Genomic DNA, 17169 nt, shown 5'->3' on the forward strand with positions numbered 1-17169 from the left:
TTTCAAAAAACATTTATTTGAAAATGTCAAGACAAACCTCAACCGTTGGTCAGACAATGTATTGAACTGTATGCATTTATTTGCCTGGATCTGAAATTTGGAAGTGAAGATGTTTATGGATAAATTGGAGTTACCCTCCTGTTTGATCTCTTAAGCAGAAATGTTCCTTCATGTTTTTCTTCCCTCTCATCTCATCTCTCTCTCTCTCTCTCTCTCTCCTTTCTCTCTCTCCTCTCTCTCTCTCTCGTCTCTCTCTCTCCTCTCTCTCTCTCTCTCTCCTCTCTCTCTCTCTCTCTCTCTCTCTCTCTATATAGATATATATATATAGTATATTATATATATATATATATACAATATATTATATACATGTACATATTATATACAGTGGTACCTCGACATAAGAAAGGCTCAACTTACGAAAATCTCGAGATACAAAAGCAAATATGAAGATTTTTTTGGCTCTACATACAAAAATAGTTCAAGTTACGAAAGGTGGTTGCTGTAAAGTCCCGAGATTCGCCCAGACCACCGAGAACAATTTTAAAACTCGCGCCCCGCCAACTGAGTAAACTCTCCACCATCCTCCCGCTCTCCCATTGGTTCCTGATGCTAGTCACCCCATAAGATCCTGCTCTCCTATTGGTCAGCATCTACCCCTTGTGCTCTATGTACTATTCTATTGGTAAAAGGATGCTGTAAATTGAAAAACTTATTCATGCAATACATTTAATAAAAAAAAAAAATTAGGTAAAGATAGAATAAAGAATAGAAATGAATGGTTATTATACTGTTTGGTAGTTTCAGTAGTTAGACAGATAATGAAAATTTATGGCTTACTGTGTACTAGGAAAAGTGATTGCTTGGCGATCGTTCGGTACTCGTAAGTGTTGGATTTTTTTTTTTTTTTTTTTTTTTTTTTTTTTTTGTTAATGGTTACTTAATAATTATATGAAATGAGTACATGCAATACTACATTTAATAAAAAAAATTGTGAATTAGATATCATAAAATATAAAATAAATCTGACTGCTATCATCGAAGCCAACAAATACGTATTTTCTAGAATTCTTCTTCTGTTTTAATATTACGTTACGTATATGTTTCATTATAGTTGTCAGTAACTCGGTATCTCCGTTAGGTAAAGATGGAATAAAGAATAGAAATGAATGGTTATTATACTGTTTGGTAGTTTCGTTAGTTTAAGAGAGATACTAATGAAAATTTGTGGCTTACTGTGTCCTAGGAAAAGTGATTGCTTGGCAATCGTTCGGTACTCGTAAGAGCTGAATGTAAACAAACGATTGGAAGTTTTTTTTTTTTTTTTTTTTTTTTTTTTTTTTTTTTTTTTTTTTTTTTTTTTTTTTTTTTTTGTTTTTTTTTTTTTTTTTTTTTTTTTTTTTTTTTTTTTGTATATTATAGTTCATGATTAATTAATAATTATTTGAAATGAGTACATACTGATTATTTATACATTTTATTGGCATATTCTAAGCTTTTAGCTTCTTAGGTTTAGATGTCAGAATCATAAACTAGGCTACAGTAGCAACTGCTAACATAGGCTAGGCTTTTGCTAAGGGACAAATGCTAAAGTCCTAATATATGCAGTAAAAATGGGATTGAACATTACATGCAGTTGAATATTACTCAAGTATGTACAGTATTTTGCCTTTTTGGAGTCATATTTCTTCCGTCGGATCGGCGTTGTAACCCTAGAACATATGTTGTAGGCCTGGAAATACAATTTACTGGGGTGTTTTTGTAGGGCTTGGAACGGATTAGGTATTTTACATGTAAAATGCGGTTCAAGATATGAAAAACTCGTGATACGAAGGCCGCCTCGGAACGGATTAATTTCGTATCTCGAGGTACCACTATATATATGATATATAATATATTAATATCTATATATATAATATATTATATATATGCATGTATGTATGTATGTATATATGTATATACACTTTCAGTTGACTTCAGCCTATTTCTTTTCATGACTAAATGCACCTTTTTTTGATAAAATTATTAAATTACTCAGGTGTAAGCATTTCTAAGTTTTTTTAACCAACAAAATAGGCAGTTCTAAGCATTTTAAAAAATATTTAAGTATTCGTGGATATTAGCTATTGGGGGGGTGCATTGGTTGTGGTACACATCCCCGCAAATACCGTGGGTTGACTGTACACATATACAGTGGACCCCCCGTATTCGCGTTCTCCAGATTCGCGGACTCACACATTCGCGGATTTCTCTGGGGAACGTTTCCCTGCATTATTTGCGGAAAATTCGCGCATTCGCGGTATTTTTCTATGATAAATATCCACAAATTCCTGGTTTTTTTGATGAATTTCATCATAAAATGCACTTTTTGTGATAAAACTATTAAAAAACCAAGTATGAAAATTTTTAGTGGGTTTTTCTTGAGTTTTAACTAACAAAATAGGCTCTTTTTAGCATTTTCATAGGGGTTCCAAACATTCGCGGATTCTAACTATTCACGGGGGGGTCTGGTACGCATCCCCCGCGAATACGGGGGGACCACTGTATATAGTATAGGTGAAGCCGGCCTGCTGTCGGTTTTAGAAAGATGTATGCAAGTATATGTATATAAGCAATTTTTTACTACTCTGTGCTGTCTTCTGTGGATGACCCTCATGTGTTGCACGGATTCCGTGTGATATATATTGTTCACATGGTGATGGTGCTTTGGGTGCGGATGTGGCTCACTTGTGGCAAGTGTTCTGTGTTGTGTGAATGTTATACCTAGGATTTAATAATTTACAAGTAGAACCTTACAATAAGCAAGGGTTATCTAGTTTTACTTGTCGGGTTGATGTGCTACACCTCTGATGATCATTTTTGTGATTGTTTTGTATGACTCACTCTAATCATTTTGCCCCACTTTTCTGATTGTTTTGTATGACTCACTCTAATCATTTTGCCCCCAGTAATCTGAAAAACTAATTATAAAGAAGGTTCTAGGGAGAAATTATTACCGTACATCTGAATACAAGATATTTATGATTAAAAAAAAAAAAAAAAAAAAAAAAAAAAAACAATGAAGTAAAGCCTGTCAACATTAGGCACCTTTCTTGCACATTTTCTGGTCTTCAAGTGCTTCTGGTTAACAGTTCTGTGATCAAATTATATTAGGCAAAATCTTGTACTTAAGGGCCAATAACAACAAGAGTGAAGGAACTTTAAACAAGTATCGGTGTAGGTAAAACTGCGTGTGTGTGAGTGTATTAAATTTGAAGGGAGATTATTGAAGACTTGAGTTGCTTTTAATGAAGGAAGGTATACTAGAAAAAAACTTCTAACAGCCTGTTTATATTTAGATGGCCCTTTTTTTTGTAGAACAGCTTACTGCTGATGAAAATTTGATCAATGAAGTGCTCTCTTTCAGGATATAAATTACTGGTTTGCTGCTTGCAGCATATCACTTCAAATTGGCTTCCTTTATTACATTACTTTGATATGAGTGAATTCAAACAAAATTGTTATTTTAAGTGAACAGTGCTGTATTACCTATTTTATTTTTTAAGCTTCGGGCATCACCTAGGTATTTTATTTTTAGGCTTAGGGTATTACCTATTTTATTTTTAGGCTTCTGATATTTCTATTCCATATTACACCCAGTTACAGATGAGAAAAAATATAGAGAGATTTGTCAATGTAAGCAAGGCATAGGTTCCATTGGTTTCAGCTACAAATAATTTAAACAGATATATACATCATATTAGATTCATCTTAGGTATGCAGGAGTAAATCTAATTGCTGATGATAGGATGAGTTGAGTCAAGTGGCAAGGGAAGCAAGGAAATGAAGAGTACCATAGTAGGATTGCAGAATATTGCATTATAGAATTAGTATTAGTTTTAGTTATTCAGATTTCACACTTCACACCTACTGTGAGAAAAGAAGATAAGAAGCTGGTGGCATAGTATGCACTTCTGTGTTTGGAGTTAAGAGGTTTGAAATGAACAGAAACTTAAAAGGTATGAAAGAGTTTATAATGTATCCTTTCAGATCAAGAGGCATTCTGTGAAATTCACACCAGCTCTGAATGTTAAAGGTTATTGTTATTCAATATTGCAATAAGTAAGTCAGAGCGCTGACAATGTGTCAAGTAAAAACATTTGTGATAATCAATGTATTGTTTATAGATTATAGTTTCTTTGCCAAGGGAATGTTCATATATTGTTTATAGATTAAGGTTCTCTGCCACAGGAATGTCAAGCCTTCTCTGGGAAAGAAGAGAATTTCAATTTTGTAGCTTCTTTAAGTGAAATACATAATGTATTATGATTCGGTGTATTGAATCTGGAATTCAAAACTATGACGCTTTAGACTTGTGCTGTAAAATAGTAAAAAAGTAAAAAGCAAAAAAATAGCCTTAGCTATTTATCCTCACTGGATATATTAGAAGAGTATTTGCACCAAAATGTGGCAGGCCATATGAACCACAATATGATACTACACATCAGAATAGTGTTGTGTCATCATTTTCATAATTTTTCTAAAGGTGATATAATACAGATGTTCCTTTTGGCTATATGTTAGACATCAAAATTTTTTGCCATTTACAAAGTCTGTAATAATTTGGTTTGGTAGCAAAACTATAGTGTGGAAAGCCCCATTTTTTCCCCACTTGGGCTCTGCCTTATAAGTAGTCTTTTATATTATTTTAGTATGTATGCCAATGTAGTGTACATACATGTAATTCTTTTCTAGAATTGGAACTAAATAAAATTGTAGCAAAAAGAATGCTAATTTTTCTATTTATTCATTGCATTTTTCCTTACAGTCGACAGTATGCAAACGCATCATGGAAAAACTGGGACAGGATGACATAGAACACTCACAAAGAAGGGTGGTATGCATTTCACAAGATTCATTTTATCGTCCGCTCACGCCAGAAGAGTCTTCCAAGGCCCTCAAAGTAAGCAACTACAAGTTTAAGCCAACTACTATAGAGCAGAGTGTGATTTGTAGTTCTGTATGTATTTTGAAAACGATTAACTTGGTGTTGCACTTGATAGTTAGGGTTGTCATTGCACTCAAAATGCTTGAGCTGTTACGTATTTATTTATGGCTGAAGTTGAGTTCAAATCAGAGCAACTTATTCTGTAGAAGACTGGCCTTTTTTTGGCATGAGTAATAATACCATGGAAGCGTTTATGATTTTACATGCTTAATGCATTTTCCAGGGCCTCTTCAATTTTGATCATCCCGATGCTTTCGATAATGAGCTCATTTTGAAAACGCTCCGTCAGATATTGGATGGAAGATATGTAAGATACCAAATTATGACTTTGTCACAAAACTCTCGGTAAGTGTTAGAGTGAATGTTATTTATGCCATAATAATGTTGACAGGCCATTCTCATTTACTATATTTGGTTTTATATCATGGGAAAAGTTTTTTGCAGTTTTGTTTAGTAGTACATAGTACCATGCAATTGATGTTTGGATTGAAATAGTGTGCACAAAATTTTCTTGGGATATTTTGCAGTCATGACTTGCGCTCTTGCTGAATAAGTAATCATTTGTAATTTATTTTAAAAGGTCCTCCATATGGAGTGGTATTCAGTAATTGTCTAACTTACCATAAAACAGTGTTATGTATATACAGTGGTCTGTATTTATCTTTTATCGTGTTTGTGTTTTGAGAGACACTAGGATTCTTCCTTGATGGTTGAAGGTCTTGAAAGTTGGACTTGAGGCAGATTTCAAATTCTGGAGGCGGTTATAGTCCTTAATTTGTGTGAATCCTAGTGTAACTCAGCTCCTCAAAGAACAGAAGAAAGAACCTAAAGTTATTCCTTGCTTAATATTTGCTTATACAATTTTTTTTTTTTTTTTTTTTTTTACTGGAAATAATTTGATTCGTTGCTTCCCAGATTTACATGCAAATTTGTGATGGTTGTTATCAGTAGAGTGTATGTATGTGTGTACTATATATATAGATATAGATATAGATATATATATATATATATATATATATTATATATATATATATATATATATATATATATATATATATATATATATATATATATATTATATATATATTATATGTATGTATGTATGTATGTATGTATGTAGTGTGTATATAAATATAGATATAGATATAGATATATATATATATATAATATATATATATATATATATATATATATATATATATAATACATACTATATATATATATATTATATAATATATATATATATATATTGTATGTATGTCTGATATGTATGTATGTATGATGGGTGTGTGTGTGTGTGTGTGTGTGCGCGCGGCATTAAGCTACAAATGTCCTTTAATATCCAATTCACTCTACCTCGTAATGAATATAGGCGGCCCTCGGTTAACGGCAGGGGTTCCGTTCCTGGCCGCCATCGCACACCTTCTTTCGAAATTCTAGACCAGTTAACACCATGCATTTTTTGGAAGTGGCAGACAAGAACGAACATGAAAAAACATCCTCTGACAACGTGGGGGGTAGTTACAAAAGTTGCCTTAATTTGTATGATATTTATGTACAAAATAAAAATACATGTACCTAACCGAATATATTTCCATACACATTTTAAACATAATAGCATGAACATTTATAAAATCGACACATCGATCGCTAAATTTGCACACTTTTTTTTTTTTTTTTTTTTTTTTTTTTTTTTTTTTTTTTTTTTTTTGTTTTTTTTTTTTTTTTTTTTTTTTTTTTTTTTTTTTTTTTTTTTTTTTTTTTTTTGGGAGAGCGGCAGGTGACGACTTACAAGAATGAACACGAAAAAACATAGTATTTGATAACGTTAAGGGCAGTTTCAAAAAGCTGCCTTAGTATCTTATTTCTGCACAGAAATAAAAATACCCTATACATAATACATTTTCATACATTTTAAACATAAAAGCATGTACATTTATAAAATCGACATATCGATCGCTAAATTTGCACTTTTTATAACTCAACATTTTTGGAAGAGCGACAGACGGCGGCTTACAAGAATGAACATGAAAGAACATGGTATTTGATAACGTGAAGGGGAGTTTCAAAAGCTGCCTTTGTATCATATTTCTATGCAGAAATAGAAATACCCTATACATGATACATTTTCATACATATTTTAAACATAAAAGCATGAACATCTATAATTTGACACATCCATAGCTAAATTTGCAATCATTTAACTATATTTTCGGCATAGAACAGCGTCAGAGTCACATATTTTACCCTAATACCTATGTAATAACACTTTATAAATTTCTTAATATCGTATGTATAACATTAAAAAAATACTTTCTTCAATCTCGTTTGCTATTTTTAAACTTATTTAACTAGAAGATGGGTTTGCTTTTGCCTGCCTTTGAAATGTTAAGTAAATGTGACAAACAAGTTTCATTAAAAAGTGCTGGTTGTGCTGAAGCTGGACCTGTGCGCCAACTAGCGCAGCCTCCCAAAGCATGACTCAGTCGTTCATATCTCGGAATTCCACTTTTATCTTGAACAAAAATATGCACCAAGTCGCAGCTCGTATCGCAAAAAAAAATTTGTATGATGGGCTGCTTGTATCTCAAGGCATTGCTGTATTTCCAGATTTGTTGCTTACCAGGTTTACGTGCAAATTTTTATTGTTATCATTGTGTGTGTATATATATATATATATATATATATTATATATATATATATATATATATATATATATTATTATTATATATTATATTATATATTATTATTATATATATATATATATACAGGCGGTCCCCGGGTTACAACGGTTCCGGCTTACGACGTTCCGAGGTTACGACGCTTTTTCTTAAATATTCAATGGAAAAATCCGTCTTGGGTTACGACGCTTGTTCCGAGGTTACGACGCTGACGCTTCCGACGCTCGGAGTTACGACGCTTTTAAAAAACGCCATACTATGATAAAAATTCTTTATAGTTTAGCACAGTATATTAATAAAAAAAAATAAGTTTCTGGTTAGATTTACACAAAAATTTTGAGATTATGATGATTTTCGACACTTTTTATGTTGTATTTTTCTATGTTTTTTAGTGACGCCTCATATGCGGAACTAGTTTCCGAGCGAATGAATACATACTAGTTTACATATAACAGTCCAAAAGCGCAAATAATGAAAAAAATCATTGCTTGTTTCCGGTAATAATAACAAAATGAGTTTCTGGTTAGATTACAACGCAAATTCCAAGTATCCAAAGAGAGACATTATCCAGTAATTTGATCAGAGAGAGAGAGAGAGAGAGAGAGAGGCATCTTCCGACGCTCCGAGTTAACGACGCTTTTAAAAAACGCATACTATGATAAAAATCCTTTATAGTTTAGCACAGTATATTAATAAAAATAAGTTTCTGGTTAGATTACATCAAAAATTTTGAGATTATGATGATTTTCGACACTTTTTATGTTGTATTTTTCTATGTTTTTTAGTGACGCCTCATATGCGGAACTAGTTTCCGAGCGAATGGAATACATACTAGTTTACATATAACAGTCCAAAAGCGCAAATAATGAAAAAAATCATTGCTTGTTTCCAGTAATAATAACAAAACGAAGTTTCTGGTTAGATTACAACGCAAATTCCAAGTATCCAAAGAGAGACATTATCCAGTAATTTGATCAGAGAGAGAGAGAGAGAGAGAGAGAGAGAGAGAGGCGTCTTCCGACGCTCCGAGTTAAGGACAGAGAAGTGTTCGTTTCGTTAAACGGCCTCTGACTCATGCCAGTAAATGTTTTGTTGATACTAATAATATAAGCCTATTTAAAGATACGTTTACTTTAATTAGTCTATATGATACGTAAATAGTAATCAACTGTTCTTGTAGCCCTCAATATTTGGCAAAATCGAAGTATCCAAAGAGAGACATTATCCAGTACGTAATTTGATCAGAGAGAGAGAGAGAGAAGGACGAGAGAGAGAGGAGAGGAGAGAGAGAGAGAGAGAGAGACGCTTTGGCAACAATGGTCTCGGGGGTTTTTATAGCTTCCTTCTGCTTGATGATCGTGGATATTGTAGAAGGATTTCGACCATACTCGTTTGCCAAATCGACGATACGAACGCCACGTTCATGCTTTGCTATAATTTCATGATTTGCTTCCATCGAAATAATTTTCTTGGGTTTTTTCTTATCACCTGCTTTGTCTTTAGCTTTGAGACCCATGGTTAATAATAAAATAGACAAAATAACACGAAAAATAGGCGCAAATACAACGAACTAAACAACGACGTGTTAACATGCAGCACCAACAAACAAACAGACTGAACGCCATTTATCGGTCGCCTATACAACTAACACTCATCGCAAAATCGTATCTCAAATATTTCGTTGTATATCAAAGCTTGTATTTTCGCAAATTTTCTGTTATATCTCAAAACATTCGTATATTAGGGCAATCGTATGTCAAGTTTCCAATGTAATTTGATCAGAGAGAGAGAGAGAGAGACGCTTTGGCAACAATGGTCTCGGGGATTGACGTAACGTTTATTTTCTGAACAGATAGGACAGGGAAGTGTTCGTTTCATTAAACGGCCTCTGACTCATGGCAGGAAATGTTTTGTTGATACTAATATATAAGCCTATTTAAAGATACATTTACTTTAATTAGTCTATATGATACATAAATAGTAATCAGCTGTTCTTGTAGCCCTCAAGATTTTGCAAAATCACTCCAGGTTGTACATAAAACTTCAAGAATGTAGTGTCACCAGAGGATTACAATAGTTTTTACCTTCAAGAACCAGCATTCTTTTATGAAATAACTCCAGGTTTGTACATAAAACTACAGGAAACAACATGTAGTGTAACCGCCAAAGGATTACAAGTAAGGTTTTTATAAACTTTTTATTAGTTTAAGACATATTTCCAAGCGTCGTTCCGGCTTACTGGACGATTTTCGGCTTACGCCACGTCTCAAGAACGGAACCCCCGTCGTAACAACCCGGGGACTGCCTTGTATATATTATATATATATATTGTATATATAATATATCATATATATAATATAATATCTATATATATATATATATATATATATATATATGTATATTTATACATGTGTATATACAGGTACTATCCTACTTACAACCAAGTTTGGTTCCGACCCACTGGTTGTAAGTCAGAATGGATGTAAGTCGAGCCTTAGAAAGTGGCCAACGTACTGGGTATGGGTATACTATCAAACCTTTGCTATATAAGTGCCTACTTAGGTTACTGTAATGTTAATGTGACAAGATCTTATTTTTTCAATCTTTTAATCATTTATGTAATAGTATATATTACGTACCAATCAGGCATTGAGTTACAATGGGGTTAGGTTTTTGCATGCATGTCAAAAGTCGATTCTTACGTAAATTTGTTTGCAATTCAGTCTACAGTACAGTTAATACCAAATGATGCTGCAGATAGGGCAGGGTAACTCAAACTGATGCTGCATGAGTGATGAGAGTTCTCATGAGATGGCGCAGTGCCAAGTAACTCAATGGTCAACTGTCTGAAGTAAGGTTGTAAGTACGAGTGGTCGTATGTCGAGCAGGTTGTAAGTCGGATAGTAGTTGTGTATATATATATATATATATATATATATATATATATATATATATATATATATATATATATATATATATATATATATATTATGTATGTATAGTATATATATGATACCAAATTTTTTGGCCGATACCAGCTTTTTCAACAATCTAGGTACGTAGTGCTTACTAAAATTCATTGCGGTGACGAGCAATCTGAAATCACTAACATATACTTTTATTCTGAGTTTCAATTTATATATTGGCTAGAAACAGTTAACAGACTTTCATTTAGATTATGAAATATTCTGGTAATGGAGGGGTTTATCCTTTGCCTCATTACAATACATACTAGTATTTTTTTTATTAAGTAATCCCAAAGAAAAATGAGATAATGGTACACAAATAAAAATAATACTACGAAAGGACCAGAGTTTTGTTGTTTCTCAGTATACATCAACAAAACATTCAACTAAAAAAAAAAGCACTAATCCCTTTGCAAGTTCCAACTCATACTGAAAGACCATCTGAGACTAAGTTAAAATTATAAATTTCATTTCTAGAAATGAAAAGTGGCACAGAAAATCAATATTATGCCACCCTAGAAGGATTTTAAATTCCTATACTAATGACAAAAGTATCGGCTGCTATCGGCCAGAAATTCACCAATATGTACCACAAAAACTTAATACATATATATATATAATTTGTGTCAGGAAAAATTTAAATTACATTTAAAATAGGTTATATTTTTAAAAAATATAAAACTTTCCTGGGAAGATGCATGGCTTCTTAAACATTAGGTGCCATATGTTTATACATCCAGCTTTATTAAATTGATGAAACTGTATAGTTTGTTTCACTGGTCTGTACGACACAAACCTAGCCTCTGTCATAATGTACTCTTGATTTTGTGGAAGCAAATATCACACAAACAAAGATACAGTATAACTTCTCAATTGGTAATTATGTAGAAAAATTGGGAAGTGTTGATCGTGAAAGAACCTTTTGTTTTAGATATGGACCTAAATATGAGTGAGGCGCTGTAGAAATTCAGGGTGATTTTTGTGAAGCTCTTCAGTAAATTGTTGTCTTGTAAGGCAGAGTCAAAGTTTACCAAAGTAATCCATTTATAGTTGAACCCTCTTTCTTATGAAGAATTGCCCGAGTTTAGTAACACAGGTAAGTCATCCCATTATAATTTGTAGCAGTTCAGTGGTCCCCCCGTATTCACGTAGGATTTGTACCAGACCCCCCCCTCCCCACATGAATAGTTGGAACCCCTATAAAAATGCTGAAAACTGCTGTTTTGTTAGTTAAAATTCAAGAAAAAACCCACCATTAGTCCCTGGATCTCACAATTGTAATTTTAATTCTACCAGTTTCCAGCTTGGCGCTAGTAAATCCTAATGTTAAGACCTCAGGTTTGTTAGTTATGAAAAATACAAATTAGTTACAAATTTGGTATTTTATGATGAAATTTATTTAAAAAAAAAAAAGGAATTTGAGGATATTTCTCATAGAAAAAATATTGCGAATAGGAGAATTCCCCACAAAGAAGGGGTAGATATCGTCCGGAGAGAAATCCACGAATGCGTGAGTGCGAATCCGGAGAACGCGAATATGGGACCCCACTGTACATGTAAAGATATCTGACTTGAAAAGTCCTGCAGTGACATTCCATGGTAAAATGCTTTTTTCTTTGTATCATGCATTGCATTTATTTTTATTTTATATTGTTGAGGTTCTCATGATTGTTTTTATGTAGCTTACATTCTGGTTTTATAGGTTTATAGGGAGAGGGGATATTGCATGGCTAGATTTTTGCTATATAAAGCACGTGGAAATATCATACAAATTTTTATATAGTGCATTGCTCAATGGCATGGAATTTGGAGAGTCACGTTGAAGAATGATAACTGGAAATAATGTAGTTTCGTAAAAATTTGTAATTTTAAGTTGTTCTGACAGGAATACAAATACAGTACCTTTCATATACTACTGTATGAGGCATCCTAATGGAAGTATTAAGTGATTTACTTCTATTACTGAAATGAAGTTCAATTTTAAGAATGTTAATCTGAATGTAACTTTCAAAAGTGTCGAGTGAAGGTGTTGGAGAGTTACCACAAACTTCTATTATTAATGTTTTAAAGACTGTGGTTATATATTGTTGATATTTTGATATTAATGTTTTAAAGATTGTAGTTGTATATAGCTTACAATTCCCAAGTTGTTCCTTAGAATATTGATGGAAGCTGGTTTGTTATATAAAGCCAATCTATCCTATTTTCCTTTCTCAGGACAGAATGAAACCACCTATGCAGTCTTACAGTTTGAAGGAAAATCACACCACACATGCCCAGCTCACATAACAAAGTGTGCCAACTACCGTCTCTCATACTTTTGTTTGGCTCTTAACAACTTTGTATATATGCTCTGCTTTCCAGAATCTGCGTCAAGTTCTTTCCTAGTTATTGACTATTTCGTCCCACACTCTACACATCTTTGTTTTTTATGCTCTCGTACACTAAGGCATTTCACATGCATAATTTTACCATTGTAGATCACAGTGGTTCAGTGAGAGTTTTATTTTGGTTGGTGTCTTTCGTTAGGAACCTATCACTGTTAGTATGTACTTGTCTCATTACTGTTCAAAAAGTTTTTTTTTTACACAAAGATTCATACATGACTGTTTTCCTGTTGTATTACCAAGATTATCATTGACAATGCTTTTCCTGTTGTATTACCAAGATTATCATTTGACAATGCTTTTTTGGTAGTAAAGCAATTTTTTCCTTGAATAGCTCTATATAGTTTTTATTATTTAGCCAAGCATAGCCTTTCAGAGAACTTTCATTTTTGTACCTACAATGGTTTATTTGTTTTTTTAATAATACTTGAATGATGTTTTTGCTCTGTTCACGATATTTGCATAGGTTATTTATTATTACATATTAATGTTGAATTTTCCCCTGATAGTGGTTGCTCCTTGTGAATTCTTAGGCATTGCAGACAAACGGTGTAAGTTTGAGTGTTATTCTTGTGCTTCACCCTCTTTTGGTAACATTTTGGAAAAAAAAAAACTTATCTGATTTATGCATCAGGCCACACTTGATGGTTTGGATTGCTTACCTCTTCATTTTCAGTAGTGCTGTGTCCTCATCTGTGTCACTCAAGTTTCTTCCAGGGAGGCCTCTCAGCTCTGCATCTCCTTCCCTGCATATGTTCATGTTCTTATGTGCCCTGTTCCTTTGTACTTCTCTGCCCATCAGTCCTCAATTCCCTGTATACAATTCTCTATTTTAGATTCTCATCAGCCCCCCAGGAATTCATCTGTGTGTTGCATTGTCAGTTGTCATACTATTTTCAAAATTGGTTGGGCTTTTTGTATTTTACATTTCCTGTGACTGACATTCTTGATTTGCAGTTCCTCTTTGGCTAGAAGTTATGTCAGTTAAACTCCTTGACGTTGTGTTAAGTTATTGCAATAGGATTATGGCCTACTTCTCCGCCATTGCTGTCTGTGATTAGGAAGGGCATGATCAAAGTTCCTCAACTTGTCGGTTATTGAGGCACAACAGATCTTGTATTGTCAGTGCCTTGGGAATGGTTCCTTCACTTGGATATCTGTGAAGATCTACAGTATGAATGGGGTTTCCCTGGTTTGGTGTTTTCAAGATGTCTGAAGTTTGCATTCCACCGAGGCAACATTTTGGCAATGTGGCATGCTACATTGTCACATACGCCAAGTGTGTTTCCACCAGTTCAACAGAAGGTAACATGTAGCACGCAACTGTTTGGCATGCGACAGATGGCAACTTGTTGCTGTATAACCCGACACGTGACAAGATTTAGACTGTTGTCTAGTGTTAAACGCCTTCCCACCATCCACAGGGAGGATTCAATGTTGAAAGCAACAAGATGAATTAGTCACAAGAAAAAACCATAGAATTTATACAAGAATGTAGGAAAGGCTGTTCCATGGGATATATGCTTGACAGAGTACAAGAATAACCTTGCTAAACTGGATGCACTGTGGGGATTAGCAGAGAAGTTTAACCCTTAAACGCTGAAGCGGTATTTTAAAAATCGTCTCCTGTATGCTGGTGGTGTTCGCGAGTGAGTGCTGAAGCGGATTTCTCTCTCTCTCTCGCTCTCTCTCTCTCTCCTCTCTCTCTCTCGTCTCTCTCCTCTCTCTCTCCTCTCTCTCTCTCTCTCTCTCTCTCTCTCCTCTCTCTCTCTCTCTATCTCTCTCTCTCTCTCTCTCTCTCCAAAAAATCACAGCACGCTTAGTTTTCAAGATTAAGAGTTCATTTTTGGCTCATTTTTTGTCATTGCCTGAAGTTTAGTATGCAACCATCAGAAATAAAAAAATATCATTATTATATATAAAGATTGGGATATATGACGTGAAAAAAAATTTCATATATAATTGTATACAAATCTCGCTGTGAGCAAAACGGTTGAAGCTAACGAGTTAATTTTTTTTTTATTGTACACTAAATTGCAATCATTTTGGTATATAACGCATTGTAAAACGATCAAGGCAACACAGAGAAAATATTATCACGAAATGATGCATGAATTCGTAACACGCGGACTTAAAAAAAACCTGTTTTCAAAAATTCACCATAAATAGAAATTTTGTGCTAGAGACTTCCCGTTTATTGCAAAATGAAGGTAATTGATTGAATATTACTAAACTGTAAGTATAGTAGCTTACAATTGCAGTTTTTTTACCATTTCGGGCGAGTTAAAGTTGACCGAAACGAAGAATTTATCGTTATTTATATGAAAATATTTCAAAACTAATAAAAGCTACAACCATAGGTAATTTTTTGTTGTATTCTACATGGAATTGCACATATTTTCATATATAAAACTTTATGTAATGGATAAAAAAATTTATGATTTTTTCAGAAGAGATACCGCGCAGATGTAAGGAAAAAGTTTATTTCATAAATTCACCATAAATCAAAATATTGTGCTAGAGACTTCCAATTTGTTGCAAAATAAAAGTAAATGATTGGATATTACTAGAAAAATTTGTAATAGGTTTTAGCTTACAATTGCATTTTTTGGCCATTCGGTCGAGTCAAAGTTGAACTAAAGGTTGAAATTTTGGTACTATCGTTATTTGTATGAAAATATTTCAACACTGATAAAAGCTACAACCATGGGTTTTTTGTTGTTGTATTCTACATGAAATTGTGCACATTTTCACATATAAAATTTATGTAACGGCTAATTTAAAAATGGTGCAAACATTACAACAATCGTATGAAAAAAAAATTTATGAATTTTTTCGGAAGAGTTACTGCGCGGACATAAGGATTTTTTTTTTTTTTTTTATATATATATATAAATTCACCATAAATTGAAATATTGTGCTAGAGACTTCCAATTTGTTGCAAAATAAAGGTAAATGATTGAATATTACTAGAATGTAAGAGTTTTAGCTTACAATTGCGTTTTTTGAGCATTTCGGTTGAGTCAAATTTGACCGAAGGTTGATATTTTGGCACTTATCGTTATTTATATGAAAATATTTCACAACTGATAAAAGCTACTACCATGGGTTGTTATTAGTTGTATTCTATATGAAGTTGCGCACATTTCCATATATAAAACTTTATGTAACGGCTAATTTAAAATGGTGCAAACATTACAACAATCGGACAAAAAAATTTATGATTTTTTCGGAAGAGTTACCGCGCGGACGTAAGGAAAAAGTTCTTTTCATAAATTCACCATAAATCAAAATATTGTGCTAGAGACTTCCAATTTGTTGCAAAATGAAGGTAATGATTGCATATTACTAGAATATAAGAGTTTTAGCTTACAATGCGTTTTCGACCATTTCGGTAGAGTTAAAGTTGACCGAAGGTTGAAGTTTGGCAGTTATCGTTATTTATATGAAAATATTTCAAAACTGATAAAAGCTATAACCATGAGTTGTTTTTTGTTGTATTCTACATGAAATTGCGCACATTTTCATATATAATACTCCATGGAACGGCTATATAAAAAGGGGGCAAAAATTATGTCAGGGTGACGAAATAATTTCCGAGATGTGTCGCTGATACTTTTTAGTGCTAGAAGAAAGAAATTCGCGCTGCGTGCCTGGGTAACGATTGTAAATAAAACAACACCTTGATCCGTGAGCTCCCAGCATCCCCCAAGGCGAGTGATTCAAAAGTTTTCGCCTAGTAGGCCTATAAGTATTTTTCCGCGAATTTCTTAAACTTTATATCGACGTACCATACGTCCAATCGGAACCCAACAGAGAATTTATATCGACGATTAATACGTCCAATCAGCGTTTGAAGTGTTAACTAGTAGAAAAGATCAAGAACTGCGCACGTTCACTCACGCATGTTGTTATCGTACTTTTGTGCAGTGATTTATACGAGGTTTTTTTTAAATAAGGTATTCAAGTAACTGGTCATTTTTTATCAGCCTTCTTTGGTAGGCATTTCAGTATTAATAGGTCACAGCAGCTTTCCTTGCTATTGTTATTATTATATCATCATCATCATTATCAGAAGATTGTGTGGTGTGCATGAGAGCACAGCACTAAATGGGCAGCAGCAGTGACCGTCTGCCGAGTGTGTAGATAAA

General features: G+C 33.4%; 2 protein-coding genes across 2 annotated transcripts in view; one reads left to right on the forward strand and one right to left on the reverse strand.

Moving 5' to 3' along the window:
• The window catches only part of LOC135197158 (uridine-cytidine kinase 2-like), a 162650-nt gene that overhangs the window by 52670 nt on the left and 92811 nt on the right, over positions 1-17169 (reverse strand).
• Positions 1-17169, forward strand: part of LOC135197152 (uridine-cytidine kinase-like) — a 44447-nt gene that overhangs the window by 3330 nt on the left and 23948 nt on the right. The window contains exons 2-5 of the mRNA XM_064224126.1: positions 4805-4939; positions 5208-5296; positions 7775-7790; positions 14552-14583. Of these exons, the coding sequence (XP_064080196.1) occupies positions 4805-4939; positions 5208-5296; positions 7775-7790; positions 14552-14583 (272 nt within the window). The remainder of the gene's footprint in view (positions 1-4804; positions 4940-5207; positions 5297-7774; positions 7791-14551; positions 14584-17169) is intronic.

Source organism: Macrobrachium nipponense, chromosome 18 (genome assembly GCF_015104395.2).
Source record: "Macrobrachium nipponense isolate FS-2020 chromosome 18, ASM1510439v2, whole genome shotgun sequence".
In the NCBI taxonomy this organism is placed as follows: Eukaryota; Metazoa; Arthropoda; class Malacostraca; order Decapoda; family Palaemonidae; genus Macrobrachium; species Macrobrachium nipponense.